The sequence below is a fragment of the Colletotrichum gloeosporioides genome, assembly GCF_011800055.1.
Source record: "Colletotrichum gloeosporioides strain Lc1 chromosome Unknown consensus_54, whole genome shotgun sequence".
NCBI classification, from domain to species: Eukaryota; Fungi; Ascomycota; class Sordariomycetes; order Glomerellales; family Glomerellaceae; genus Colletotrichum; species Colletotrichum gloeosporioides.
The window spans coordinates 1,213,041-1,240,022 of NW_025544699.1; the positions used below are offsets into that span (position 1 = coordinate 1,213,041).

The window sequence follows — 26,982 nt, forward strand, 5'->3', positions numbered from 1 at the left end:
GCAAAAGCTGATGCAGAGGCTGGTGATGGGGGAGCTCTGTCGCACGAGCGGCACCGGTCTTTAGCGGTTCGACCGTGCCCGCTGGGGGGTTGAAGTGTGGGGTCAGCGGCTGGGAATCGGAGACTTCCCGGTGTTGCTACGGCGTCTTCGTGAATGAGACATCTTCATTCCTACATCTACATCAATTGCTGCTCCTAAATCGTAGTATATTGCAATATTCATCTTGTCCACCCATAATTTGCGACCAGCTATTTTACCTTAATATCGACAATGGCTTCATTTTCTGTGAGTACATCCTACCACAACTCAACAGCGTGTATCCACTGACACACGCCTAGAGGCTCGTTCGCTTCCTGGCCCGCGATGGCAAGACTTACTATGGCGATGCGATTTTGCCCAGAGGCGTTTCGGACATCGCAAAGGCTAGACAAGCTCGCATCATCACTGGCGACATCTTTGGCAGACACGATGTGACGGATAACGTCGCCGACATTCGCCTGTTGCTGTCTCCTTTGGCCCCTGAGCACGTCAAGACGGTGCGTTGCCTCGGTCTCAACTATGCTAACCACGCCAAGGAGGTGAGCACGCATCCATCACTTATATGAAATCATCTTCAGCATCAACTAACATCTCATAGTCAAACATGGCCATTCCCAAATTTCCTGTTCTCTTTGTAAGTGGTTGCTTATCCAAGTATGCTAGAACGACACGCTAATTTGGCCAGTACAAACCCGTGACTTCTCTGGCCGGTCCGACCGACCCCATCCCCGTGCATCCTATCGCACAGACTGGCAGTACTCTTGACTATGAGTGTGAACTGGTCATTGTTATTGGCAAGACTGCCTCTGACGTATCAGAGGATGAGGCGCTCAACTACGTACTGGGCTACTCCGTCGGTAACGATGTGTCGCATCGTGACTGGCAGATTCAGCGTGGCGGTGGCCAGTGGTCTCTGGGTAAGGGCTTTGATGGCTGGGCGCCCTTCGGCCCTGGCATCGTCACCAACAAGATCGTTGGAGACCCCCAGAACCTCAAGATCTTCACCAAGGTCAACGGCGAGACCGTGCAGGTGAGCGGCACAGTCACTAGATGAATGGCCCAGGCTGACACGAAGGCAGAACAACAACACCAAGGATATGATCTTTGGTATCAAGAAGACAATCTCTTTCCTGAGCCAGGGCACTACCCTGCTGCCGGGTGATATCATTTTCACCGGAACGTAAGTGGAAGAACTTATAACTCTTTGTCGCGTTGTTGGTACTGACGAAAGGACAAAGGCCTGAGGGTGTTGGAATGGGACGCAAGCCTCAGTTGTGGCTCAAGGACGGAGACGTTGTCGAGGTTGGCCTTGAAAATGTGGGCTCCTGCATCAACAAGATCGAGTTTAGCAAGGTGAAGTCTAAGATCTAGAGTACAATGTATAAATGGGCTCATGGGCAGTGTATGGAGACAAAGTCATATTGAATCGGGTTTGGTTGATCGTGTTGGACGCACCGCGCGCTTATCGTCCACTCTGGTTGGAATGGGTTGAAGTGAGGCCGTATCCTGCGGCCCAACTGTTGGCAAGCCCGCATTATGTGCTTCAGATTGACCCATTGTTTTCCAACAGCCCGGCGTGAAAGTCACGTTGGCCGAAATATGCGGCCCATCGAGTACCAAACAGTCGGGAAAAGCACTCATCTACGTGCCCATAATTCAAGTTCTTTGAACGGTAGCTGCGGAACTCCAAGATTTATTTTAATTGGCCAAGCAGTCTTCTCGGTCAGTCGCTCATAATCAGAGGCGGGGAAAGGAGACGACGACGTATATGAGCAAACTAGTAAGTGACCTGCGTGAGGTGGCAGGAGGTGAGACGGGATCCACTCCAAGGTACAAGGGGTAATGAGTTGGTTTAGCGGACGCGATTTTAACAACAGGCATTCTTAGTGTAGCGGTTATCATCCCAGCCTTCCATCCGAGAAATCGTGTCTGCGAGCTGGGGACCGGGGTTCGACTCCCCGAGGATGCATTTATTTTTACATTTTTAGATTATATCCTGACTCTTTTGATCTTAGAATCCTTTTTACAATTACTTCTGATAGTCTTTTGGGTGCATTGGTGGTTGAAGTGGCGTTGGTGTTTAACTATGTAAAGTGGCGCTGTAGCTTGAGTCACTCAGTCAGCTCACGGTCAGGCACAACCCTGAGGCCCAAATAGCTTCAGTATTTGAACTTACATATGCGCCGAGCATCCACATAGGCTGGCTGTATCTGTATAATCCAAAGCTTTCCTTCCATTGTCAAATAGATGATCTGTGAGATGCTGTTTTAGCCTAGGACTGTGACATCTGCCGAGAGCGCTCCATTCGGTGACCAAGCCAGCAACAAGTGATGCACAGCCGGCGCTAACGCCCGAACACCGCCCCCAAACATTGCCCATTGCCCGACCTCGAACAGCGTTCCACAAGCCGGTTGCTGTTCACATCCTTCCCCCCACCCACCAACACATTCAGATCGCGCCCATCGTGATGCAGTCTGCCTCGGCCATTGGTGCGAGCATTGCAGTAGTTTACCCCTCGTTGCACACCAACACTAATGCTGTTTTTGGGCCGAGCCATGTCCTATGGAACGAATTCTTATCGCCCGCTACCAGCCGGGGCTGATTCCGCCCTGGACAGCATGTAGACTGCCTTGTCATTGTCATGAGGCTCCTTCGGGAGAGCCGCTGTCGGCTTGCCTGGTGGAATGGTCCCGTGATTGCCCATTCGCCGGTGCCGAGCAGAAAGTTCTGTGTTTATTCACTTTGTGGCTTGCTTTATATATGGCCGTGTCTGATCGTGCCCACGCGGGATGCCGTCCACGGACACCGTTGTGGACCGACTTTTGCTCATTCTGAATTTGATCGCCATATTAAAAAGACGGGATTCGCATCCTGTGTTGAAACTTTCCCATGTCCGCCGCCACAGAAACCGTTGTCGAGATGGATGCGGCTACATCCATGCCTGCCCGGCTCGAGGGATACACCGGGTTTTACGGCGACCCGTTTCTAACTCTTCAAGACTACGAGGTCAAGAGAAAGCCAGCCAATACAGCAAAAGGGAAAGAGAAGGCACTGCCTCCTGTTCCTGCTACCAACTCGGAATCCGAGTTAGCAATCATCGATTCATACGATGAAGTGGATGACGTCGATTTGGAAAAGTACAAACCCCCAGCTGCCCTCAAAACAGCCCCAAATATCACCGACGGGATCCTCCTTGAAGTCTTGCAGACCTCCATAGAGAACGTCGAAGCTAGGATTGCCGAGAAAAACAGGAGACGACAGCTAGAGGAGACGAGCAGACAAGAAGAAGAAGAGGCAGCTAGGGAAGATAGGAGAAAAGAGCCATATCTACCCATCATTATGGTACCGGACGAACCCGAGCCTTCAAAAGAAGAGGTCGATCAAAATGACAAACACCTCAAGCTGCTCCCAGATCTTCCTGGGAATGGCGAGGGCAGCTCAGGTGGCGGGTTGATTGTCTTCCCAATCAAGCCCAAGAAGAGGAGCCGGTTCACTCTCACAAGGATGCTACAGAAGATTACTGAAAAGGAGGCACCACTTTCGACAAGGAACCCATTCAAGTTTGGGGGAAACTCGAGCAGTAATAGCCTCGGGTCTTCTGACGAAAACAAGACTAAAAAAAGCCCTGTCGTGTAAGTCAAGTCTGCACCTCCGCCACCAGCCCTTGGACTAACAACAGCCACCAGCGAGTGCGTTTCATGTCTAGATGACTTCGACCCTAAAGATGTAATAAAAGTTACCTGCCACAGCTACTGCCGTGACTGTTTCGAGCGTCTCATCGCAGCCGCCGTACAGAACGAGCAGCAGTGGCCTCCCAAATGCTGTCTCAACGAGATACCCTTCCGGACTGTCCACCGTTACGTCTCCAAAGACCTGGGAAAGACATACAAAGACCGCTCCGCCGAGTGGAAGATACCCGTCAGCGACCGCATGTATTGCAACCAGCCCGAGTGCAGCCTCTGGATCAAGCCGGACCATATCAACAACGGTCTGCGGATCGCCAGATGCTCCAACGGCCACTGGACCTGCACCATCTGCCGCGGTCCGCAGCACGAGAACTCAGACTGCCCACTGGACCGCGATATGGCGTTGACGAATGCCCTGGCTGAGGAGGAGGGCTGGCAGCACTGCGCCAAGTGTCAGGCCCTTGTCGAGCATCGTGAGGCGTGCCAGCATATGACCTGCCGCTGCGGACATCAGTTTTGCTATGTTTGCGGCGTGAAGTGGAGGGGCTGCGCATGCACCATGGACCAGCTGAACGAGGTCAAGGCTGGCGCGGCAGCGAGGAGGGCGCGGAGGATAGAACGCGAGACTGAGGCCGACGCCGAGCTTCGCGATGCTCTGCGACAAATTGAGGAGTTTGAGCGGGAGGAGGCGTTGAAGGCGGAACTGCTAAGGCAGGAGATGGAAAGACTCGAGGAGGAACGCAGGCAGCGTGAGCTCGAGGAGAGGGTGCGTTTGGAGAGCCTGCGCAGACATGAAATCGAGACCAAGTATCAGGAGCTGCGAGAGATGCTCGAGGGGCTGCACGATGTTCAGGAGGTGATGGTGAGGTACCAGCATGACAAGGAGCTGCAGATATCTGCCCGCGAGGCGTCTACGGCTACGGATGAGCTCCTGGAGAAGCAGCGAGCGGAACTCGCCACCCTCGCTGAAGTCGCCACGCAAAAGCTTGCTGTTAAAGAACAGGCTCTCGCCAGCGAGTACAACTGCCGCGTACTAGAGGAGAAGACGACGGAGGAGGTCTACCTGCGGGACTTGGAGAATTTTTACGCAGGTCAACCTTCAAGCGAAGAACGCATCAAGGAACTGATGCATGACTTGCGCAAGAAGATGGATAAAGGATGGCGGGCTTGGACCAAGTGGCGCAACGACGAATTCGATCGGTATAAACTCAAGATCGAAGAGGAGCGGACCATTCGTGAGGAGGTCATGTACAGCATCAAGCAGAGACATGAGGAAAGCCTGGCGGAGAGCAAGAAGCAGAACGTCAGGAGGCAGGCTGCCGAGTCGCGCTGGGTGACGCTCGTGTTCGCAGAGAGGACGCGGGTGCTGGGCGACATGGAGGGTGCGGAGTTGGAAGCCGGGTCGCGCTGGGTTGAGGAGTTGGAGGCTGGGGAGTTGGGGGATGGAGCTGAAAGCTGGTACACCGAGGAGGAAGAGGCTCTGGAGGAGAACCCAGTCGGTATTGCTAGTTGACTCTTGCAAGACGGCCCCGCCTTGGTGGTGCTGGTCGTCATGCTTATCTTCATCTTCGATCTACCAAAATCTCCAGCTGTATAGCTGCCATAATCAGCACATAAGTAGTATCATCGCCTCTTGATCCTCTTGCTCCGTTTCTCCTCTTCTCGTCAAATTACCCAAGTACTTGTAGGGTAGTCGTGTCAATCCTGACGTATCATCATTGCGCCTGATTTGGTAATAAGAAACTCTTCCAACGTCGTAGCCGAACTGAAGCCAGATCCGTATCCGTTCCCAGTGTTGCCCGCAGGCACGGGGCAATCCGCCACGAGAGAGACAGTATTCTGATCATGTCAGTCAGTTCTTATTCGCTGCCGACTCGAGCCAAAAACGCAACAAACTCACCATTCCGAGGACCCCGGCGTCCAGCTGTTCAAACATGCTAGTCAGCCGGTCAGAGCTCTTCGTAAAGACATAACCAGCAAGCCCGACAGGCGTGTCATTTGCCTTCTTCACAACCTCGTCCTCCGTGTCGAATATGTAAAGCCCGAGGATCGGTGCAAAAATCTCCTCACGACACATGAGCATCGAATCCGTCATATTTCCCAAAATGGTCGGTGACATGAAGTATCCATCCCCGGGCTCTCTCCTTCCAGTGCCCAGAAGTACGGAAGCCCCCTTTTCCTCCGCGTCCTTGCACAACGCTTCTGCCTTGTACAGACCACGGATCGTCGTCAGTGGTCCCAGGGTCGTCTCCCGCTCCATCCCATGACCTGTTTTTAACTTCTCGGCCTCTTGAACCACCAGTTCCGAAAAGGAATCATAGACGCGCCGCTGGACATAACATCGGTTCGGCGCAATGCATGCCTGACCTGCATGCCGCCACTTCAGTGCCACCAGTTCCTTGGCGGTATTCTCCAGATCTGCGTCATCGAAAACGATAAAGGGACAGTTTCCACCCAGATCGAGCGACAGACGCTTCAGGTTGCGAGTGCATGTCGTGGCAACTCGCTTACCGACACGCGCGCTGCCTGTGAAACTGACTGCTTTGACAAGAGGGTGCATACATAGCGCTTCGGCGACATCTGGTGTGTTTCCCAAGCTGGTCGTTATCACGTTGAGAGCGCCGGCAGGAAATCCCGCTCGGTTTGCGAGACATGCTATCGCGAGCGCGGTGAGAGGCGTTTCGGATGAAGGCTTGATAATGACGGTACATCCCGCCGCGAGCGCGGCTGCAGACTTGCGGAGGGCAAGCGCAAGCGGGAAGCTCCATGGCACGAGTGCGAGAACGACACCAACAGGTTGTTTAAGAACCGCAGGCCGTCTCATTCTGAACCCGCTTGATGTCGGGGTGCCGCCAATTGTAGCCGGCGTAGAGGGAGTACAGGGGGTTCGAGGGGATATAGGCGAAGTTGGAAAGGTTGGAAGAACGGCTTGCGGGAAGCGGTCGGCCTCGCCGGCAAACCATCTGACCAAGCCTGCGCCGTAGTCAACTTCGGCCAATGCCTCCGCAAGAGGTTTGCCTGTCTCGTGGACAAGAATCGTAGCGAGGTCGAGGCGGGCGGCGAGTATGAGATGGTGCCAAGCCGTCAGAAGACGAGCTCGTTCGTGGTTCGAAGTATCGGCCGAGAACCCTTGGAACCCGGAGAAGGCGGATCTGACGGTTGGACCGACATCGTCCTTGGTACAGTCGGGACATGTAGCCCACACGCGACCTGTCCCCGGGTCTATGATCGCGAAGCGCTTCTTGCTCCGGGACTCGATCCACTCGTTGTGAACATGGCAGTCGCGATTGAGAAGACCTCTATCTGTGAGATTGAACGGGAGGGGAAGCGACGGAGACGGCGGAGGCAGGCCATTGACAAGGACACTGTGTCTTATATCGTTTGGGTTGTTGCTTTTCGTGGTCGAGGCGGAGGATGTGCTGCTGGATGTCGTGATGGTGCTGGTGACGGGTGAGGTTACCGCGCTAAGCATGGTCGGCGAGAAGGAAACCTTGCGTCGGTGAACATAGTCCTCCCGACCGGGCTGGATAATTGATAGCCTCCGCATCGGACCGGACACCTTTTGCGCGACAGGGAAGGCGGGGAAACCTGTGCTGTGGTGAGCAAAGATGTGGAGGAATTGAAGATTGCAACACCACGAGAATGGGCGGCAGCAATATGACGACCTGATGAATGCCGCGTAGTACGTGGAGGAGAAAATCTCCCCTCTCCTCACCCCGTTCCATCGATGCCCGATTACTATGCGGGAACCTTCGGGGAGAAAATCCGAGGTCGAATGAGAACAAGGAGTTGAGAGCTCACATGTTTTAAGCTCTGCCCCTAGGGCGTCATCTGAAGCTTGATGTGTTGGTGGTACAAAAAGTCACTCTGGCATTGCCCCTGACATGTAGGCCCAAGCTCCCAGATCGTCCTTCTTCCCCTCTCTTCTTAACGTCTTCATCCACCTTCCGACACCGTAACGGGCCGCCCCGGTCTTTGCAGTCCAAGGCACTGGTCTCCGTGACAGGTACTGACTTGTTCAGGATGTTGATCTTCCGGGCGGCCGGTGCGGAGAACGCCGGGTTTCATCCGAGCACGACGAACAGGAGGCTGCCAAAGTTCTGCACGTTCAATGCTCAGAAAGGAAACCGTTCGTGTGTAAAGGTTGAATCGGATGACGGAGGTGCCCCGGGACATCCCCGTCCGAAGAGAAGATGTTGGCAACCATGGCTAGAACGTTTGGATTCTTAGAAGGTGAACGAAACCGAAAAGCAAGGTTGTATTTTGATTAAAACCTTCCAAATATGTGCCATCGCCGTGATCTTCTCTAACAGTCCTAAAACAACCGAACACACGCACCTAGTGCATCTAGTAGTAGGACGACGTGCTCGCGCTTCTGTAATCCGGTCTTGACTCAGGAAAAGCCCCTGGGGGACCTGCGTGACCTTTTGCCTCATCGTCCGAGCTCAAAGCATCTCCATAGTCGTCTTTCCTCTCTGGCGGTGCGCGCATGGCGTCCAGGATACTTGGGTCCAGCGTTGGAGGCTGATATGGCTTGAGGGCATGAATCTCTCGGCCAGACGGCATCTGAGCCAGTAAGGGCCCGACCGGCGGAATGATCTGAACGTTCATCTAATAGCAGCATATTAGAATATTTTGAACAAGCGACGCAAACGAGGACAACTGACCGTATCGTTAAGCTTCTGCCACTTGACCTCAAGGAACTCAATCACTCTTGTTTCCTCGACCTTACCGCCGTCCGCCCCCCAGGCTGTTTCCTTCTCCACTTTCCGCTCCTCGCGCTTCTCGGTCCACTCCTTCTTGAGGCGACTGAAGCCAGATCCTTTGGCTGAGTACTTGGACTCGATACCGAGCTCCTGCAGGCCGGCCTGTAGCCAGGCGATGGCCTTCCCAACCTCGCCGCCGATCTCAGCATCAATACCAAAAAACCGACATGCTTTGGCACGGCAAGTCCGCCGAAGATCTTCGAGATAGCGCAGGAGACCCTCGTTGATCTTACTGGATCCTCGGCCTGCGGCTTGGCAAAGGGAGGATGCCTGGGCAGCGTGCTCTGCGGCGGCAAGGCACAGGCGGGCGAAGAGGTGGGCGCGGACCTTGGGAATATCAGGAGCTTTGTACATCCACTCGCGGTCATTCTTGTTGCGGTCCTGAGAAACAATGGCCGGGTAAGGGTCGTCTTTCAAGACTGCGAGGAGAGTTGCTTCGGCGAGCGCGAGCGAGGACATTGCGCGGAGGGTTGACGGCGAAACATCGCTGCAAGGTGGTGCCGTTTGCACTCTCTCTGCCTTGATGGCCAACCAGTCGTATATCGATGCGGCATCCAGGAGATACTTAGTTGCAGTTTGGATTGCAGCTGTTCGCTGCTGGGCATCCAAGGTGGCCTGTGTCGTCACAAATAGCGGGTGAAGGGCAGCCCGAGCAACCAAGTTGTATGCGCTGGCCAAGCTTGACAAGGTGAAAGCAATCTCATAGTCCACAGACTGAACCTTTACCCTGGAGCGTTCTCTCCCGGGGACTGCATTGTCCGAGAGCGTCGGACGCCATTCGATCGTCGGTGGTGAGGTAGCCCTGAGGCTGATGCTTTCTCCAAACTGAGCGTTCGGATTGAGGCCGGCATCGACAGCTAATATATACGGAACGTAGCCACTGAGAGCCCCGATAACAGTGGATATGTGGGATGACTGCGAAGGAGGTGGGAGGCGCTTGTGTTTCTTCAGAGCATCTCTCACGACCCCGCGATACGTACTAGCGCTGAGGGGCAAGGAGGGATGGGTATCGCTGGTGAAGCTCGAGGAGAATGAGAAAGCCGACGTGGTAGGGAGAACAAAAGGAAAAGGCATAACTGAAGAGACGGCGTTGATCCGGCAAGAATTGGAGGCAAGGAGGTCAGATTCGATGAGAGGGGCACGATTCGCCGTTGATCATTGAGCTACCTGGCATTGAAGTTGCCAGTCAGTGCCCGAGACGAGACCTGACTGACTGCACCCGCCTGTGACGTTGGCCGTCCCGGATCAGCCAATTGGGGCTAGTCCTGTCAACCCCAGACAAAGTCACGTGGCCGACAGCCATCAACTGGGGAAAGCAGCCATCAACTTTAGGTTCCTCGCCCCTGGTGAAGCAAATCGCACCACCGACAGCTAATCCGACAACAATTGATTGAATCCTCGGGGCGGTTGTCGACTATGAATGCCGGTGGGATGAACAAGACTGAAACTCTAAGGACTTGCGCAATGGCAGTGTTGCCTCAGCTGCCCAAGGAAGAAAGCTTCGAGGAATTCAGGTGTCTGGACCTTCCACCGAAGATGGGGAAAAAAAGATAATTCCGCCTTGAAAAGCATCAGCTAGTTGTGGAGTCTACATCCTAGGAATCAGGCGAATGAGAGCCCCAGCAACTGAGTTAGATTCTAAATAAGAGGCTTCTTTTGGGTCTAAGAGCAACATGCGGCAGGTGGCAGATAATAAAGGTGCTGGGTAAGTACCCGGCTCTGTGCTTTCCTTAGCGGCCCGGGATGTGGGTACCTTTCAGCATGGTGCAGCTCCAATGGCCAGCACCACACACCACACACCACACCACACTGCAGTGAGCTGTCGTTAACGCGACGTGGACCCTTGAATTTCAACTCGGGACTGTCACCTGGAGTTCAACAGCCAAGTCAACAGCTCCCGGCGAACTTTACCACCACCCACGGCAGCTGATGCCGCACCGCACGAATCGACTTGACATTTCAGACTGAGCTGCAATCATGAGCAGTCCATCGCCCCATAAGCCTCGGCGCAGGGCAGGAAAGAAGGGCAACGGAATCGGCGGAGGAAGCAGCTCCAGTCCTGCGGTCGACAACCAGCTCTCTAAGAAGGAAGCTTTGGTCAAGGTCCCCGTCTTCCCATTGGCCTCATTCCTGTGGCCTGCTCGAGGCTCCGTTTCACAATGGGAGGTCCTGCCCTTGATTCTCATGGTCGTTGGCCTTTTCAGATGGGCCGCTGGCCTCTGGGGATACTCTGGTAAGTGCGCCCTGATCGGTCCCCGCGACTTTCGCGGCAACTGCTGACAGCTTTGCTTCTCACAGGCTTCCAGAAGCCGCCCATGTTCGGAGACTACGAAGCGCAAAGACACTGGATGGAGATCACGACGCAAATTCCCGTTTCGCAGTGGTACTTCCATGACCTCCAATGGTGGGGTCTCGACTACCCGCCCCTGACGGCATACCACAGCTGGCTCTGCGGCAAAGTTGGCGCCCTCATCGATCCCACCTGGTTCGAGCTGTACACCTCGCGCGGATCCGACGACCCGACGCTCAAGATCTTCATGCGCGCCACCGTCATCGTCTCCGAATATCTCATCTACATCCCCGCCGCTGTCATCTTCGTCCGTCGCTTTTCCAGACACAGCGGCGTGCCTACGTGGACTGCGTGGATGGCCCTAGTCGCAATCTTGTTGCAGCCAGGCACCATACTCATTGACCATGTTCACTTTCAATACAACACCGTCATGCTCGGCTTCGTCCTCGCAAGCATGTCGAGTATGCTGGCTGGCCGCTATCTCTGGTCAGCAGTCTTCTTTGTCGCGGCGCTCGGCTTCAAGCAAATGGCTCTCTATTATGCTTTCTCCGTCTTCTCTTTCCTCCTGGGAAGCTGCGTTTTCCCCCTGAAGCCAGGTCGCTTCATCGGCATTGCGCTGGTGACCGTTGCGGCCTTTGCCATTCTGATTGCGCCTCTGGTCCTGGGCACAGTCTACGATGCGCGCCGAGGTATTGATGCGCGACCAGACTACGATGGACCACCTCCTGCCCTTCCTCTGTTCCCCTGGCTGACCGACATTCTGGACACGAACGCCGTCTACTACCCAGTCGTCGAGCAGCTCGTGCAAATGGTCCACCGCATCTTCCCGTTTGCGCGCGGCCTCTTTGAAGACAAGGTCGCCAACTTCTGGTGCGCTCTCAACGTTGTCGTCAAGCTTCGAAAGTACCCCTCCGAGCTTCTTCAGCGCGGTGCTCTTCTGGTGACCACCGCATCCATTATCCCGCCGAATCTGGTCCTCTTCTTTCGCCCGCGCAAGTCGCTCTTGCCTCTTGCTTTTGCGACAACGGCGTGGGGCTTCTTCCTTTTCAGCTTCCAGGTTCACGAGAAGAGCGTTCTGCTTCCTCTGATGCCCATGACCCTCCTCTTGGCCGGCAAGCAGGGACTTTCGCGCGATGTGAGGGCGTGGGTTGGATTCGCCAACATCCTGGGCGTTTGGACAATGTTCCCCCTACTTAAGCGGGTGGACCTCAGCGTCCCTTATGCAGTCCTTACTTTGCTTTGGGCTTTCCTCCTCGGACTGCCTCCAACATCGTTGAGCGCCTACTTCCAGGAGGACCACTCCGCCTTGCGAAAATGGGCAACTTTCCTCCTGCACGGTGGTTTCTACATTGCCATGGCTGCTTGGCATGTGGTGGAAGCCACAGTCCCGCCGCCTATCGACAAGCCCGACCTTTGGGTTGTTGCAAATGTCGGCTTGGGTGCGGTGGGCTTCGGCATCTGCTATCTATGGTGTTTGGTGCAGTTGGTAGCTCAGAGCGACATTTTGACAAGGGGTAGCACAAAATCCAAGGCGAAGAGCCAGTAGATGGGGCGGTTAGCTAGCAATGGCTGTGTACATATTGGAGATTCTACGTCAAGAGTCTGTGTATCGATACGGGCAAAGGTTACAAAGCCGCAAGCATCAAAAGAAGGTTTAGCGAATAACATATGAAGACACTTTTTAACAAGACCGGTACAATGCTGCCCACCACCTGGCGATGCAAATATCTAAGGGGAGCCGATAGAAAACAGGGAATCTCATGATTATATCAACACCATCCAACCTCTGGCCGCCTTTTGTTTTGAGCTCCAGTGTACACCCTTTGCCACTGATTACGAAACCTGCACAAACGCCCTCTTCTTAATGGACCGGCTTTCGTCGCCATCGTCCCAGTTCTCGTCGACGTAGTCCTTGACGCTCTTCTCCTGGATCTGCATGCCGACAACCTTGAGCGCGGCAATGTTGAAACCCATCTCATCTTTTTGGCGCTTCAGCGCGGCGCGCAGGTTGGTGCGGATGCCGTCGAGCATCGTGCGCATCGTGCGGCTGGCCACGATTTGACGGTGGTGCGTCTTGAGCATGAAGAAGAGGATGCGGCACGTCAGCGGGATGTTCATGGAGCGCTGGGCAAAGATGTTAAGGAAGGTGAAGAGCATCGGCACGGTCGAGAAGGGGAGGACGAGCAGCGCGTCGTGGAGGGCAGATGCCTTGATGCGGTTCAGCACGCTCATGACGTATGCCTCGGCGGTGATATTGCCGAGGGCGATGAAGATGGGGTTGCGCTGCGGCGGAGGGGCGTGCGGGTTCGTCTTCTTGGCGTCCTCGTACTCCTTGAGCAGGTTCAAGTCCGCGATACCGATCTCGAGGGCCTCGGCGATGCGCTCACCGGCCATGAGGGTCTCGACAGTCTGCTTGGTGGCGGCGCCGACTTCGCCGTCTTGGTCCTCGGCGTCTGGATCGCGTTCGAGGGAGGTGGTAAGCGTCTTTTCGTAGAGCTCTTCAATCTCCTTCTCGCGCTCTTCCTCGAGGAAAATTTGCTCGTCCGTCTCGTCCCAGACGCGGATGGACTTGTCGTGACCGGCGGTGACGAGGAACTGGCCACTGTGGCCTACGGCCATGGCCCAGACCTCGCCGTGATGGCCGTCCAGGCGCTGGATCTGCTCGAACTTGTCGCCGTCCCAGTACTTGATGCAGCGGTCCTTGCTGCTGCTGAAGAAGTGGTGGCCGTTGCCGTCCGAGTTGTGCGGCACGAACGCAACCTGCAGGATACTGTCTTGGTGACCGAAGAGGGCCTTGTGGCAGTCACCAAAGTCAAGACCCCATATCCTGATGTTCTTGTCGGCGGAGCTGGTGACAATGAGCTTGCTGTCGTAGGAGATATCCATGCTGAGGACCGGGAGCTTGTGGCCATAAAGGTTGAGGTAGAGCTTCAGGCTATCGGTGAAAAACACCTTGACAGTGTTGTCGAGAAGGGAGACGGCGATGTACTTTCCGTCGGGGGAGTAGCGCACGCAGAGGATGTCGTCCGCAACTTTAAGCGTCCTCGATTGTACGAGCTTCAGCTTCGGTACGGTACGTGTGGTGCCCAGGACTTCCTCTTGGACGATTCGGAAGTCCCAGAACTTGGCAGACTTGTCGGCGCTACCAGACACTACGGACTTACCATCTGGATGCACTTGTAATGACCAGATGGCTCCCTCGTGTGCGGTGACGCTGTCCAAAAGGCTTGCGGAAGCGACGTCAAAGAGCTCAAGTTCTCCAGTCTTGGTGCCAACAACCACGACCTTGTCACCGGGCAAGAATGCGCAGCACAAGGCATAGCCGCACTCAAATGTTCGAATACAAGTCTGAGTCTTGATATTCCAAATTTTCAGACCACCGTTGGCAGCCGTCGCCAGCATTTTGTCGTCGGAACTCAGCGATACCGCGCGGATATCTGTTCTGTGTCCCGGGAGATCGACCGCCAGAGATCTCGTGTAGTCAGGCAGCTCGTCCTTCTTCGATTTGGAGGCGTCTTTTGTTGGTATGCTGTAGTACTCGAGCTGGTTGTTGGTGGTACCAGCCAGCAGGTTGATCTCCTTGCTGCCGCTGGTGACGGCCCAGTCCACCGACCGCACCTTGCCGCCCGTCCGGACTATTACGTACTGGACGAAGAAATCGCTGGCTTCGGCACTCGACAGGTCGTCCGCCTGGTCGTCGTTCTCGGCGTCGTCCTCGGTCTTCCCCTCCTTCGCAGCCTTCTCACGTCTCCTCTTCTTCTTTCTCGCCAAAGACTTCTTGACCTCTGCCTCCGACCTGATGCGCCAAACTTCAACAGCCTTTTCTGTGCCATGAACGGCAAAATAATCCCGACGCGGGTGGAAGACGATTTCAATGGCCTTGTCCTTGTGTTGACGGAACAGCGCTCCCCTTTCGTGCAAGAATTTCGCAGATTGCGGCGCGTCGACCTGCCCCTTTAGAGAAGCAAGGCCTGCTGTGTCCAAGAACCACACCTTCAGCTCTCCGTCGTTTCCGGCCGTGATGCATCCGCTGTAGTCGGGGGAAAGACCCAGAGCCCAGCACTCTCCATTCGTTTGCGCAATGTGGGTTTCGATGCAGTGTCTCGAAGACAGGTCCCAAAGCTTGATCAGCGAGTCCTTGCCGGTCGTGAGGAGATAGCCCTCGGCTGACGGGTCGTTGTCTAGCACCATAGCCTGGGCGTTGTCCTCATCTTCGACCTGCGCCTCCGGCTCGACAAACTGCAGTCCTGTAATCTGGTCCTTGTGTCCCCTGAGTTTGAACTGGCCAACCTCAGCCACGAGATCCCATACGATCACGTCGGTATCCTTGGAGCCGGAGGCCAGTCGCACGCCCGACTTGTCGAATGCCAGTGTCGTAATCGCGGATTTGTGGCCATTGAAGTTGACAATCACCGTCGCGATTTTGCTATCCCACAGCCGAATGCTGCCATCTTCGTACCCAACGGCGAAAACGTCCTTGTCGACCTTGCTTTGCGCAATCGCAGTGACCGGTACGGTGTTCCTATCGTCCCTCCATCGGCTCACGAGCTCTCCCTTCTTGATGTCCCAGCACAGAACCTCCTCGTTCGCGGCTACGACTGCCTGGCCGGCGCCAGCTCGACCTTGGGCGTTCCAGACGAGGTTCGAGGTGTTGGATGCGACAATGCCGAAAGACTTGCTGTGCTCATACTTTCTATGATGATAGACCTATCAGTTAATATTCTACCGAATGCGTTTGCGATTGACGTACAGGTATGACTTCACCATATTTGCGGATTTTTGGCGCCAACAGGCTCTTCAAAGGCTTTTGCGATAGAGGCACGTCCCTCGAACATCGAAATTCTTAAAATTTGGAGTCTTCAAGTGTTATCGCGATGCGATAAGAAGAAGGTGGGGCACCCGACTCTCTTCAGAAATCATACCTGATATAACGATATGCAGCTTGCATAACGGGCATTACGTACGGACCTTCTCCTGGACCATCACAGCCACCTTAGCTCCGACTGTGCTCGAACGTCACACCCCACTTGAGGTATCATCAGCTTCCCAACGACACAATCACATCTTGGGAGACAAGCTGGTAATTGGCCGTCGACAAGATGCTTCTCCTAGACTACCAAAACGTTCTCATCCAGTCGGTGTTGACTGAGAGGTTCTCCGGGTGCGAGAGCATGGTTTCACGAGCTTCACCGCAATAGCTGCTAACCTTCAAGGCAGTGCCCCTCCCGCTCACATTGACCAAACCGTCTCCGACTTCGACGGCGTCATCTACCACATTTCCACTCCCGAGACGAAGACAAAGATTCAGCTTTCTATCCAAATAAGATGCTACAAGGACCTGGTGAAGTACGGCGCCGAGCAGGTGCTGCAGAGGGAATATGGCCAATACGTTGTTCCGCCCGAGCCCGGCTACGATTTCTCGGTCCTGATTGATCTCGAGAGTCTGCCGGAAGAGAAGGGTCAGTTAAACCGATGCGGGAGACGTTAAGTTGGCTGATTGAGAGTGCAGAGGAGCGAGATGCGTTGATCATGAAGATGGCCTTGCTCAAGCGCAATGCCATGGCCGCGCCGTTCGAGGCCGCCTACGAAGAGCACTACAAGTTGAAGGAGGAGGCATCCAAGTACACATCTGAGGAGGCTCCCCAAGGCGTTCGGGAGGGCGGTGAAGTTATGGCTATCCACTACCGCGAGGAGGAGGCCATTTACGTCAAGGCCAGCCACGACCGTGTTACCGTTATCTTCAGCACGATATTCCGTGAGGAGACCGATCGCGTCTTTGGCAAGATCTTCATCCAGGAGTTCGTCGACGCCAGACGGAGAGCCATCCAGAACGCTCCTCAAGTCCTCTTCAGGAACGACCCTCCTCTGGAGCTGCAGGGAGTTCCTGGCGTTAGGGATACCGGCACCGGCGAGATTGGATATGTTACCTTTGGTAGGTGGCAGCGGCACATAGGAGTCTCTCATGCTAACAGATTTAGTTCTTTTCCCTCGTCACCTCACTCCTCAGAGAATGCCCGACGTCATTTCTCACATCCAGACTTTCCGCGACTACTTCCACTATCACATCAAGGCGTCCAAGGCCTACATCCACTCGCGTATGCGCAAGAGGACAGCAGACTTCCTCCAAGGTGAGTCATTACCGAAAGATCCTCAATCAATTCTGAAGCTAAATCTGCACAGTTCTGCGCCGTGCACGCCCAGACAGCGAAGAGAAGGAGCGGAAGACGGCGAGCGGCCGTACTTTCAAGGTGCAGGGAGCGTAAAAAGTTCAAAAATTTACCGTAACACCCGTGCCCTTATTTTGGCTGGAGACTCGTTTCTGGGCCTACCTGCGAAGACGCGTCAGATATGTAGAGGTGCAGACTCAATGCAAGCGATGCAAGATGAAATTATTCAAAAATATTGCGTTGAGTCAAGGGAAGCATTCGCTTGATATGCAGTGCGAGTAAAGATATAAAGATTCATGACCATGAGTTTGCGAAGAGTGATACGTGAATAGACGAATTCTGCCTTGGCGGTAGGGTTCTCAAACAGCTCTGATATAGTGACCAATCAGATTGGTGGAAAATCATCACCGACTTGGACCAAGATATGGTTATGAGACGGGATATGGAGAAACCTTTCGTCGATGATGCAGAACGGAGCCGAACGGCTGGGAACAATGGCCGTCTAAGGGCGCGGCTGTCGTAGATGCCGGATCGACGTTCCCACTCAGGCACTAGGCGCTGATACCTACCGATGGAGAGCTCCCACGGCGGCGGCCTAGACACATAATTGCTGTGCATTGTGTGCGGCCGAAACACCGGTGGCCATGTGAGTCGGTTTGAGTCAAAAAGATGAGCTGACCAAGTGCGAGCCAGTGCTAAGGGTGCGAGTCAAGGTAGGGTTCTCGTCTGAAGTACCGCATGCCATCGCAGGTGGGAAAACTATGCACGACATTTGGATGAAAAATAATTGACGGTTAACCCGCCTGAACAATGCATGAATGTTCATCGCTCGTCCCGAGTCTTCTCAATCGGATAACCCAGGTCCCAGGGACAAATTTGGGTTGTTTCGTTTATGCGTCCAGCAGAGTGCTCTTAACCGGTGTTAATTGCTGTGCAGAAGACATGGCGCGTGGAAACGCAAGGTACGTCGTAATTCTGAGCGAAGAGGGTCCCATTAAGTGGAGGGATACGCGGAGTGATGGCGCTGATCTGAATGGCAACTTGCAATGAGAATGGGTCGGCAAGTTGTCTTCTAACCGTCGGTTTTTGTTCAAACTTGATATGTTTGCTGTCCGCCTTTGTCGCCTTGAGCTTCTTAGAAGAACTGAAGCACATTGACAAGCATGCGTTTGAGGAAAACCAAACTGGAAATCGACAGGCTCGTAGAGACGCGGCGAACCCGGATCCGCAGGGCCACCGTTGCCGTGATGTGGGTTTCTCCACGATCCCATTCTGCGCGAGGTCGACAGGCAAACCGCGTTGCCTGGCTCGCGTTGCATCATGCTCCCGTATCCGTATCAACCTCTCGAGGCACATCGTGGTCATGAGAAGTTGGCCGAGCGAAGGACTGGCTACAAGTGGACAGGGTCGTTCGCATTTACGGTGAAGTCCACGATACCTCAAAAGACACTGAACCTGAACCAAGCAATGCATCGTGGATAACTCACTATGCACGGCGATAGACGGCAGTAGCTGGGATACCCCCACCAAAATTGGCTGTGAGACCAAATGGGTTTGAAGACGGGGCGCCGTCAGCCCCTGTTCACCTCGGACGACAGAGGGAACTGGAGCAGGCAGGAGGCTTGATCCATGCCGGAGACCTCCAACACCCTTGCCCGGCTCTCATGGCGATTAAAGCGCGGCATTCACGGTGGCCGCCAAGCAATCAAATAGCCTCTGGTAAGAAACTGACGAGTGACGAGCACCAGCGCTTTGCCCGAGGGTCCGGATCATCACACTGACGGAAGTGTCGTCGCTCCAAATCAGGGCGGCCCCTTAAACCTTCACAAGGTGTCCCATGCGACGTGAACTTGGACAAGAGCGAACCGAATGGGAGAGACGCCAGCAGGTCGTGTCTGCACAGTTACTCTCATCGTCCGGATACCATGTGCAGTTAATGCAAGGGACGGCGGGCGGTGGGCAGATTTTGGGACGGTTGCACTGGAATGATTGGGCGAAGGAAGCTCGTACAGGAGTGATTTTGGGACCTGACGCTACGGCGAATCTGGATGAGATGGGCCAGTCAGCGCGAGCCATTCCCTCGTCGAACACTGGCTGCGAGACCTGACAGTCTGCCACCAGCCAGTCACAGCGCCGCGTCTCCTGGATTTATGAACGGCTATCCGTCAAGATCTCCACCAACCGCCCGTCATCTGCTCTGCCCGCTCTGCATTAGCAGCGAGCTTGCTGCAGGACGAACGTGCACTAAGATACGACGGGTCTGGCCTGGACCACGCCGCCGTCAATCAGCCCCAGATTCAGAATAGGGAGGCTGGAAGGAGAGAACGCCAGCTAACGGCCAAACGTCTCCTAAGTCTAAAGTATTCTTATGCTTCCAACATTGGCATTCTGTTCCTGCCTCTGTTTCCCTGTTCCACGAGGTGATCTGCGTGTCGTAATACCCGATTTACATTGGAGGAAGAAACAGTGAACCTATTCAGTAAACGCTTCAATTTTTACTCATTCCAGCTGCTCGTCACTCTTTTCACTGGCCGAGACGGATACTACCTACCTACGGCACCTGGGATACATGACGCCAGCCCCCTGGCACATCGAAATAGTCACCCCTGCCGACTGCAGCGCTCGAGGTGGAAGGTGAAAGTGGTTCCAGTGCCTCGCCTAGAATCAGACGGGAGACGGGGGTCCAGAGCCAGCCAGCCGGCCCAGCAGAGTAGAGAATAGGCCGTGACTGAGGGACTTTCTCTTCCGTGTCTGCTCCTCTTTCTTTTCCTTCGACGACGACGACGACGGCTGCGACGCACATCTCGACCCCATTCCCCGAGCTTCCCGCTGCGGAACGTCTCTGTCGCTCATTCCAATCGTTAATACCACGGGTAGGTCGAATTTTCGCTTGGCTTGGCTGACTGACCCCTGACCGGGCCGCGAACCATAGGCGATCAGGACGTTGTCTGACATTATCGTTCAATCACAGTCGCCCATACGTACACACGACTATCGTGGCTCGCTCTTTCCCTTTACTTCAATTCTAGTAGACGCTTGATTCAACCGCTTCGTCATCCAGTCGATCTTCAACATTCGGGCCCAGTACCTCCCGAATCCACGAAAAAGCAACAAACCAACCGGCACCGGCAACTTTAGTCTGGAGAAGGGAAACGAAGGAAGGGGTCAAAATCATTCAGAAAGATCAGACGACGATTAGTGATTTGTATCAGGGGACATCCGGCGCTTGCGATTCCAAAATCTGAGATTGTGGACAGCGCTGGTCGTCCTTCTCAGCAGCATTCATTGGTCGACAATTGGCCAGAGGTATCACCTTCGGGGAAGCCCTTACCTTGGCTCCTGTGGCGTCACTGGCTTCTAGAGATCGCCGCCCTTTTCCCTCCTGATTCCTTACCAAACTTGCACAGACACGTCGTGTCACTCCAGACGGCAGCAGCAGCGAGACAACGCGACGGCACACGACAGTCGCGACTGCAGCCATCCAGGCCAACGGGGTCGTACACTCATTTGGAAGCCCAGGGCAAGCTCTATTCACTTCGCCTCACATCACCGTTGCCAATACTTTACCACGCGCGAACTTTACGCCCTTCGCACCTTCCGGGATCCACACCCCGAGACAACGGACTCAGACCCTCACTCACACTCGTTGCTACTACCAGTCACTCTTTTTTTTTTTTTTTTTTCCTCGTTCTCTATTCGCTACGGTTTCTTTTTTCTCCCAACTCCAAATCCAAAATTCGAGAGAGAAAACGGTTCATACTGTCTCTCGTCAAATTCAGGCTCATTTCACGTCTGAAGTTCTGCTGTCACCAGCTTATCCCAACCCAGCTTAAGCGACTGCCAGCAGCAGCATCTGCATCCGAGCACCTCCGCCCCAAAAAACTGTCAGTGCTTTGATAGGAGGTAGGTGCAACCCAGCTTGACCACCAATTTCCCTAGCGCAGGTGCAGGTGGGCCCACGCCTTCCATTCCAACTCCATCTTGCCTGGCGCTCAGCCTCTCTCCTCTCTCCACCACTGCCAACAAACAACAAACACTTCGCAGACAAAGGGCAAAGGGGAAGAGGAGCGCTCGTCACCACCTTGTCGTTGCCCTCAAATGGCAGCAAACAAGTTCTAACAGTATTTTGTTGTACGACAGAACCAGGCGACAGAGTATCTTCTTTTTTTCCCGCTCTTCGAACCCGACACATCACGCTCGTTTTTTAATCTCCATTATTCGTCAAATCCTCACCTTCCGACTCGACGACTTTCCGTTTAATTTCGCTCCCCGACTTTTTGACGCGCCTCAGCGAATCGACCCGACCGACCGAAAAAATCGAAAAGATTCATTCTTGCGATGGCCAGCGCCTAAAAAGGTAGACTTCATCTGCAAATGCGACGCGAAAGACGATTCGATTCGACGGCATCAAAAATCCCCGACCCGAAACTTTCAATATCGAATATTCGCAAAACCCAAACACCACAACAGAGCAGCAGCCACGATGCGCTTACCTCTTGACAGGCGTCCTTCGGCGCGCCGCCATCGCCATTGCCCACATCTTCTGGCAATGGCTGCTCTTGCCCCATCTTTGGCAACTGCGATTCAATTCACATCAGTCCCTGAAGCCAACCTGGACCTTTCGCAACTCGGCAGAATAGGTGTGGCTGGCGACTTTAGTGGCATCTCCCTCTATCAGTTTGAGGAGCAAAATGAGAAGCCTTACAACACTAACGGCAGCGAGTCGCTGCTTGCACAGCTGCCCAATGGCGCTTTCGCTTCGATTGTCTCCTCGGATGCTTCGATTCACGACATGTGCACATTCACGCTCGAAAATGGAGAGATGCAAGGAGTGGTAATTGGCGGTAATTTCACGAGCCTGAACGGTACACAGTCGCAGGGTGTCGCAATGTTCAACCCCAACACAACTGAAATCACTCCTCTGGCTGGTCTTTCAGGTCAGGTTAACGCCCTCCTCTGCGACCAGGCCACCAACACAGTCTATGTTGGAGGTAACTTCCGCGCTGCTAACTCAACAAACGCTATCGCATGGGTTGGCACCGATGGATGGACAAACCTGCCCTTTGCCGGCTTCAACGGCCCTGTCACCTCTATTACCAAGGCATCCAATGGTCACGTTGTCTTTGGAGGTAGCTTCACTGGCTTGGGAAATACCAGCACCCCCAGCACTCCCGATGGCCAAATCATCAATATCTCCACTGCCAACATCACCACAGCTGAGAGCTCCACCACCACCGGATTCAGTGATCCTCGCAACATCATCTGCAAGACGAGTGGTGCCGACGGCTCTGGCAACACTTGGCTCCTGAAAGATGGTGCGCAGGGGTTTTGGCAGGCCACCTTCGGCTTTGGTTTCCAGCCCACCAAGCTCAGACTCTGGAATACTCATCAGGACGGTCGTGGAACCAAGACTTTCCGCTTCACTGCCTTCCCCCTTGGCGGCATTCTTAACATGACCTACCTTGATCCTGCTAGTGGCAAGAACGTCTCTTGTACGAGTGAGTGCCCTCTCACCGACGACAAGAACGTCACCTACACCGACTTCCACTTTGTCAACGTGGTTGGCATGAACCAATTCAGGATCGACATCTCTGCCTTCTACGGCGCTGGCGGTGGCTTGAATGGCATCCAGCTCTTTGAGGATGACATCAACTCGTATGCCATTAACGACTTCAACGCCCCGTCCTGCTCTGATAGCGACACCAAGTCTACGGCCACCACTTCCGGACCGTGGTCGATCTCGCCGTCGCAGCAGAGCAGCTCTCAGTACCTGACCGCTAAGCTTTCTGGCACAATTTCAGCCAGTTCTGCCTCAGTCACTTTCTTACCGGATCTGAAGGAGTCAGGCAATTACTCGGTCAACTTGTACACCCCGGGCTGCATCCAGGATGGAACTTGCCAGACCCGAGGCCAAGTCAACATCACTGGCATCATGTCGTCTACCGGCTCAAACAAGTTCACGACTCCCCTCTACCAAACCAACAACTTTGACAAGTACGACCAAATCTACTTCGGACCCATTGACGCAAGCACTGCGGATGGATTCAGACCCAGCATCACCCTAACCCCTCTGGCTGGCCAGTCGCTCGAAGAGATGACCATTGTTGCTCAGAGGGTTGGCTTCACTTTGATCAACTCTACTGGAGGCCTGAATGGCTTGTTTGACTTTGACCCCAAGTCGGCCACCGTCAACACCGACTTCAAGAGCTCCAAGATCAACCAGCTCGGTTCCTCATTTGCTGCAGGATCTGCGGTTACCAGCCTGGCAACCTCCGGTGACTTGGTTATCGTTGGCGGCAACTTCACGTCCAAGGATGCGCGCAATGTCATTGGTATCAACACTGCCAGCGAGGCGACCATGGCGCTTGACGGTGGCCTCAACGGAGAGGTCATGTCCATGAAGTTGAACGGCACTCAGCTCTACGTCGGTGGACAGTTCTCCAACACCCAAGACAACGCGGTCACCGGCCTCAATAACGTCGGCGTCTACGACACTTCAGCCAACACCTGGACTGCCCTCGGTGCTGGCGTTAACGGCAAGGTCTACCACGTGGTCCCGATGCTTGTCAACATTACGAGTGAGGACCAGCCTGAGTCGGTCGTCACGTTCACTGGCGATTTCACTGAGATCAATGCATTCGGAGATGACAAGGCCATTACAGTCTCTGGCTTCGCCGTCTGGGTTCCTTCTCAAAAGAATTGGCTGCAGAACCTCAGTGGCCCCGTCCCGGCCTTCAGCGGGATCTTGACCACGGGTATCCTCGATCTTCCCGGTGGAGGATCCATCTACGCGGGATCAATGACCTCTGCTACCATCGCTGCCAACGGAGCTGTTTCTCTGTCCGAGAAGTTTGGTCAGTTCCCCATCAAGATCCAGTCTTCTGCCACGAGCACCAGCTCTGTGAGCAAGCGCGACTCGGTTTCCAGTGGCAACATTACTGGCGTGGTCACCGGTGCCTTCTACACTGACAATGGTCGTAACATTACCATCCTCGGAGGACATTTCACCGCCGAAGGCGCCAATGGCTCCACTGTCAACAACCTCGTTCTCATCGATGGTTCCAACTCTAATACCATCAGTGGCCTCGGCTCTCAGATCCAGGATAACTCGACCTTCATTGCCCTGGCCGTCACTGGTGACATGCTGTTTGCTGGCGGAGACGTGCATGGCACCGTCAACAATGCTGCCGTCCGCGGCATCATCTCCGTGAACCTCCAAACGGCTTCCTTCAACAGCACGCAGCCCCCCGGCATCAGTGGAGGAAACGGTACGGTCACTGATATCAAGGTCCGCCCTGACTCTGGCGACGTCTACGTCGCTGGCTCCTTCGAGTCGGCCGGAGCTCTTGGCTGCCCGGGTGTTTGCTACTACGACACTTCCCTTGCGGGATGGAACCGCCCTGGAGTTAACCTTCAGGGCACCGGCCACGCCCTCATCTGGACAAGCAAGTCTCAGCTCGTCGCTGGTGGTAACTTCACCCTCAACGGCACGTCTTCCACGATGCTCGCCATGTACAGCCCCGACCGTCAGGCATGGTCTGGTTACCCCGGAGAAGATCAACTCCCTGGTCCCGTCGAGGCTTTGACTGCTGGATCCAGCGACCGCAGCCAACTTTGGGTATCTGGAACCGCGTCGAACGGTTCTATCTACCTGATGAAGTACGATGGCTCTACCTGGCACGCCGCCGGAGTAACCCTCGACCCCGGTACCGTCGTCAACAGCCTCCAGGTCTTCTCCCTGACCGAGAACCACGACAGGACCAGCATTCTGGACTCAAACCAAGTGCTGATGATCACGGGATCCATCGGCGTTCCTGGATACGGTACGGCGTCGGCGGTGACTTTCAACGGTACAGCGTTCAAGCCATTCGCCCTCACCATCCACAACGGAAACACTGCTGGATCGATCGCAAGGATCTTCACCGAGAACGAGGACTTCTTCACCGACAAAGGTGAGCTAATTCTCCATGATACTGAATATGAAACAATGCTGACTCTGTCGTAGCTGGCCACCTGGCTCTAGGCTTCGTCGTCCTCATCGGACTCGGTATCTCCCTTGCTCTCATCTTCCTCATGGTCATTGCTGGAATGGCGCTCGATCGTCTGCGTAAGAAGCGGGAGGGTTACACGCCTGCACCTACGTCGATGTACGATCGGGGCGGCGGCATGCGCAAGATCCCACCCCACGAGCTTCTCGAGTCGCTAGGCAAAGGCCGTCCAGGCGCACCGCACGTATAGCATGTGTGAGAAGCGTTCCGGTTTCGGGGTTTCACCAGGGTTTGCTTTCCGGCGTTTGGACTGGCATGGCGTGGGAAAAGGATATCATCGCGATTCGACATCTTTCATCGAGGGATGAAGACGGCTTCGGCTTCACACCCTCACCCGACGAAACACAACAACACTTCAGTGACTGCTGTCTCGAGCAGCCTCAACCGATCGGCTGGGCCCGTCCCGTGCACGATCTGTGAGTGAGCCTTGTGGATCGCCTCGTTTTCTCGTTGCATTCGATTCTTCACGACCTGACGACCTTTGTTTAATGTCTACATGTTTATTATACCACTATGCGCGCCAAGTCGCTTTCTTTTCTCGGACACACTCGAATTATGTTCTTTGCGGAACATGTACAATGCAGTCGATGCAGCCTTGATATCAAGGCTGGCATGCGTACTATACAAAAACAATCACTTGGACGCGACAACCGTCTTCTATTTTCTTTTGGTACTTGTGGTCTCGGATGTCGAAGCATGGGGAAAAACGGAGTTCCCGAGGACGGAAGAGGGAATGGATTTTTTCAGCTAGAGGGCTGCCTTTGGGATTTGAAAGGAATGGGGGATTGGAAGTCTTGTTTTCGAAGTCTCCCGAACTGAGCTGTATTTGACTCAGCTCGGAAGAGGCTCGCGATAGGTAGCATCAGCTTTTCGACGACACGATCGTCCACGTAGCTTAATATCCTGAATCCAAAGGAAAAGTTGTCCAAACATAATGGCTGTGTCTCATCCTCGTGCACACCACCACCACCACCACCACTACTGCCACTCCGTTCTCGCTCCGTGTGTGTGCAACACGATCGAGTAGCCGTTTCCCTCCTTCCCCCTGACAAATGTCTTAGACCCGTCCAGGTTCGCCTCATGTCTCGCCTTGCGCGCGGCGCCTTGTACGACGTTGAGATTTTGTCGTCATGCACCATCATCGTGGAGGCTGCTTGCGTGGGCTCTTGTCGCATGAGTGAGCTGGCGCGATCCTCGATAATGATCATCATCACCCGTCTCTTGTTTCTCCCCTCTCACAACTCACTTCCCCCTTTCCTCCTGGTGTTCCCGTTTCAACGCCCCCTTCCTGTCTGTCCCTCTCTCTCTCTCTCTCCCGCCTTGTTTGCGGTCGACAGACAGTCGGGGTCCATGGTACCGCGTGGCCCCGTGCGTGGTGGTGGTGTTCGACCGGAAGCAGTAGGGCGCGCAAAGCTTCGAGGGCCCAGATCAACACACACAGAAATGGAGAGGGATCTATCTCGCGTGGGCACTCCGATCTCACGGCCTCGAGATCGCGGCTAGCAATGGCAGCGCGTACGCTTGCACTGAACCGGCGGATGAGCATACACAAGAGAAAAAGACGTTTGCTCTCTCTCACGCCATGTTTTACACCGAGAACGGCTGATGTGGTTCTCGAGACATCAGATCTCGCTTCGGATCGTCTTCGAGGCAAGCCTCATCACCTATCCCGCCCACGATTTGAAATCCTCGTGTGGGATGGCACTGCGAGACGGGCATGTCACTGGGCTGGACCTTGACAGGCGATGGTGGTGGTGGTGAACAAGCCCACTCAAGGGAAGACCGAATGTCACTTTAGGGTTTACGCTTTCCTGAGGGCGTTGAGATCTTGGGTGAGGCGTTCTTGCACATTGAGACATTGCTAGCTGGATACGGTCCAATGCCCGCAATGATGGTGGGTGTAGGGTCTGGTCTGTGATTGTGTTGTTGTTTCTGGCCGCTCGCAGGGCGGTTGTTGGGCCGGAGCCTCCGCTTTTCTACATCATC

The 26,982-nt window shown here is 54.5% G+C and overlaps 7 protein-coding genes and 1 pseudogene across 8 annotated transcripts; 5 read left to right on the forward strand and 3 right to left on the reverse strand.

Moving 5' to 3' along the window:
• Positions 1 to 270: 270 nt before the first annotated feature.
• On the forward strand, positions 271 to 1,410 carry GCG54_00004844 (Fumarylacetoacetate hydrolase domain-containing protein 2-like; the record flags this gene model as incomplete). The annotated part of the gene is made up of 6 exons (XM_045404886.1): positions 271 to 285; positions 339 to 578; positions 638 to 673; positions 725 to 1,069; positions 1,119 to 1,219; positions 1,278 to 1,410. The coding sequence occupies 6 exons, from the start codon at positions 271 to 273 to the stop codon at positions 1,408 to 1,410; spliced, it is 870 nt and encodes a 289-aa protein (XP_045262829.1).
• A 1,518-nt stretch (positions 1,411 to 2,928) lies between these two features.
• GCG54_00004845 (putative E3 ubiquitin-protein ligase ARI4) lies at positions 2,929 to 5,238 on the forward strand (the record flags this gene model as incomplete). Its single annotated transcript, XM_045404887.1, has 2 exons — positions 2,929 to 3,671; positions 3,726 to 5,238. The coding sequence occupies 2 exons, from the start codon at positions 2,929 to 2,931 to the stop codon at positions 5,236 to 5,238; spliced, it is 2,256 nt and encodes a 751-aa protein (XP_045262830.1).
• A 185-nt stretch (positions 5,239 to 5,423) lies between these two features.
• On the reverse strand, positions 5,424 to 7,313 carry GCG54_00004846 (Succinate-semialdehyde dehydrogenase; the record flags this gene model as incomplete). The annotated part of the gene is made up of 2 exons (XM_045404888.1): positions 5,626 to 7,313; positions 5,424 to 5,564 (listed from the first exon to the last, which is right to left on the reverse strand). Exons 1-2 carry the CDS (start codon positions 7,270 to 7,272, stop codon positions 5,424 to 5,426), a joined length of 1,788 nt encoding a protein of 595 aa, XP_045262831.1. The 5' UTR covers positions 7,273 to 7,313.
• Positions 7,314 to 8,072: 759 nt separating this feature from the next.
• On the reverse strand, positions 8,073 to 9,565 carry GCG54_00004847 (pH-response regulator protein palC; the record flags this gene model as incomplete). The annotated part of the gene is made up of 2 exons (XM_045404889.1): positions 8,073 to 8,336; positions 8,393 to 9,565. The coding sequence occupies 2 exons, from the start codon at positions 9,563 to 9,565 to the stop codon at positions 8,073 to 8,075; spliced, it is 1,437 nt and encodes a 478-aa protein (XP_045262832.1).
• A 903-nt stretch (positions 9,566 to 10,468) lies between these two features.
• Positions 10,469 to 12,327, forward strand: GCG54_00004848 (putative dolichyl pyrophosphate Man9GlcNAc2 alpha-1 3-glucosyltransferase; the record flags this gene model as incomplete). Its single annotated transcript, XM_045404890.1, has 2 exons — positions 10,469 to 10,724; positions 10,790 to 12,327. 2 exons carry the CDS (start codon positions 10,469 to 10,471, stop codon positions 12,325 to 12,327), a joined length of 1,794 nt encoding a protein of 597 aa, XP_045262833.1.
• Positions 12,328 to 12,614: 287 nt separating this feature from the next.
• GCG54_00004849 (putative WD repeat-containing protein C3D6.12) lies at positions 12,615 to 15,548 on the reverse strand (the record flags this gene model as incomplete). Its single annotated transcript, XM_045404891.1, has 2 exons — positions 12,615 to 15,474; positions 15,532 to 15,548. 2 exons carry the CDS (start codon positions 15,546 to 15,548, stop codon positions 12,615 to 12,617), a joined length of 2,877 nt encoding a protein of 958 aa, XP_045262834.1.
• A 332-nt stretch (positions 15,549 to 15,880) lies between these two features.
• Positions 15,881 to 17,044, forward strand: GCG54_00004850 (annotated as a pseudogene). Its single transcript has 4 exons — positions 15,881 to 15,942; positions 15,999 to 16,713; positions 16,754 to 16,909; positions 16,962 to 17,044. Coding segments are annotated over exons 1-4 (1,016 nt in total).
• A 4,387-nt stretch (positions 17,045 to 21,431) lies between these two features.
• Positions 21,432 to 25,186, forward strand: GCG54_00004851 (Bud site selection protein RAX2; the record flags this gene model as incomplete). Its single annotated transcript, XM_045404892.1, has 2 exons — positions 21,432 to 24,900; positions 24,954 to 25,186. The coding sequence occupies 2 exons, from the start codon at positions 21,432 to 21,434 to the stop codon at positions 25,184 to 25,186; spliced, it is 3,702 nt and encodes a 1,233-aa protein (XP_045262835.1).
• Between the last annotated feature and the right edge of the window lie 1,796 nt (positions 25,187 to 26,982).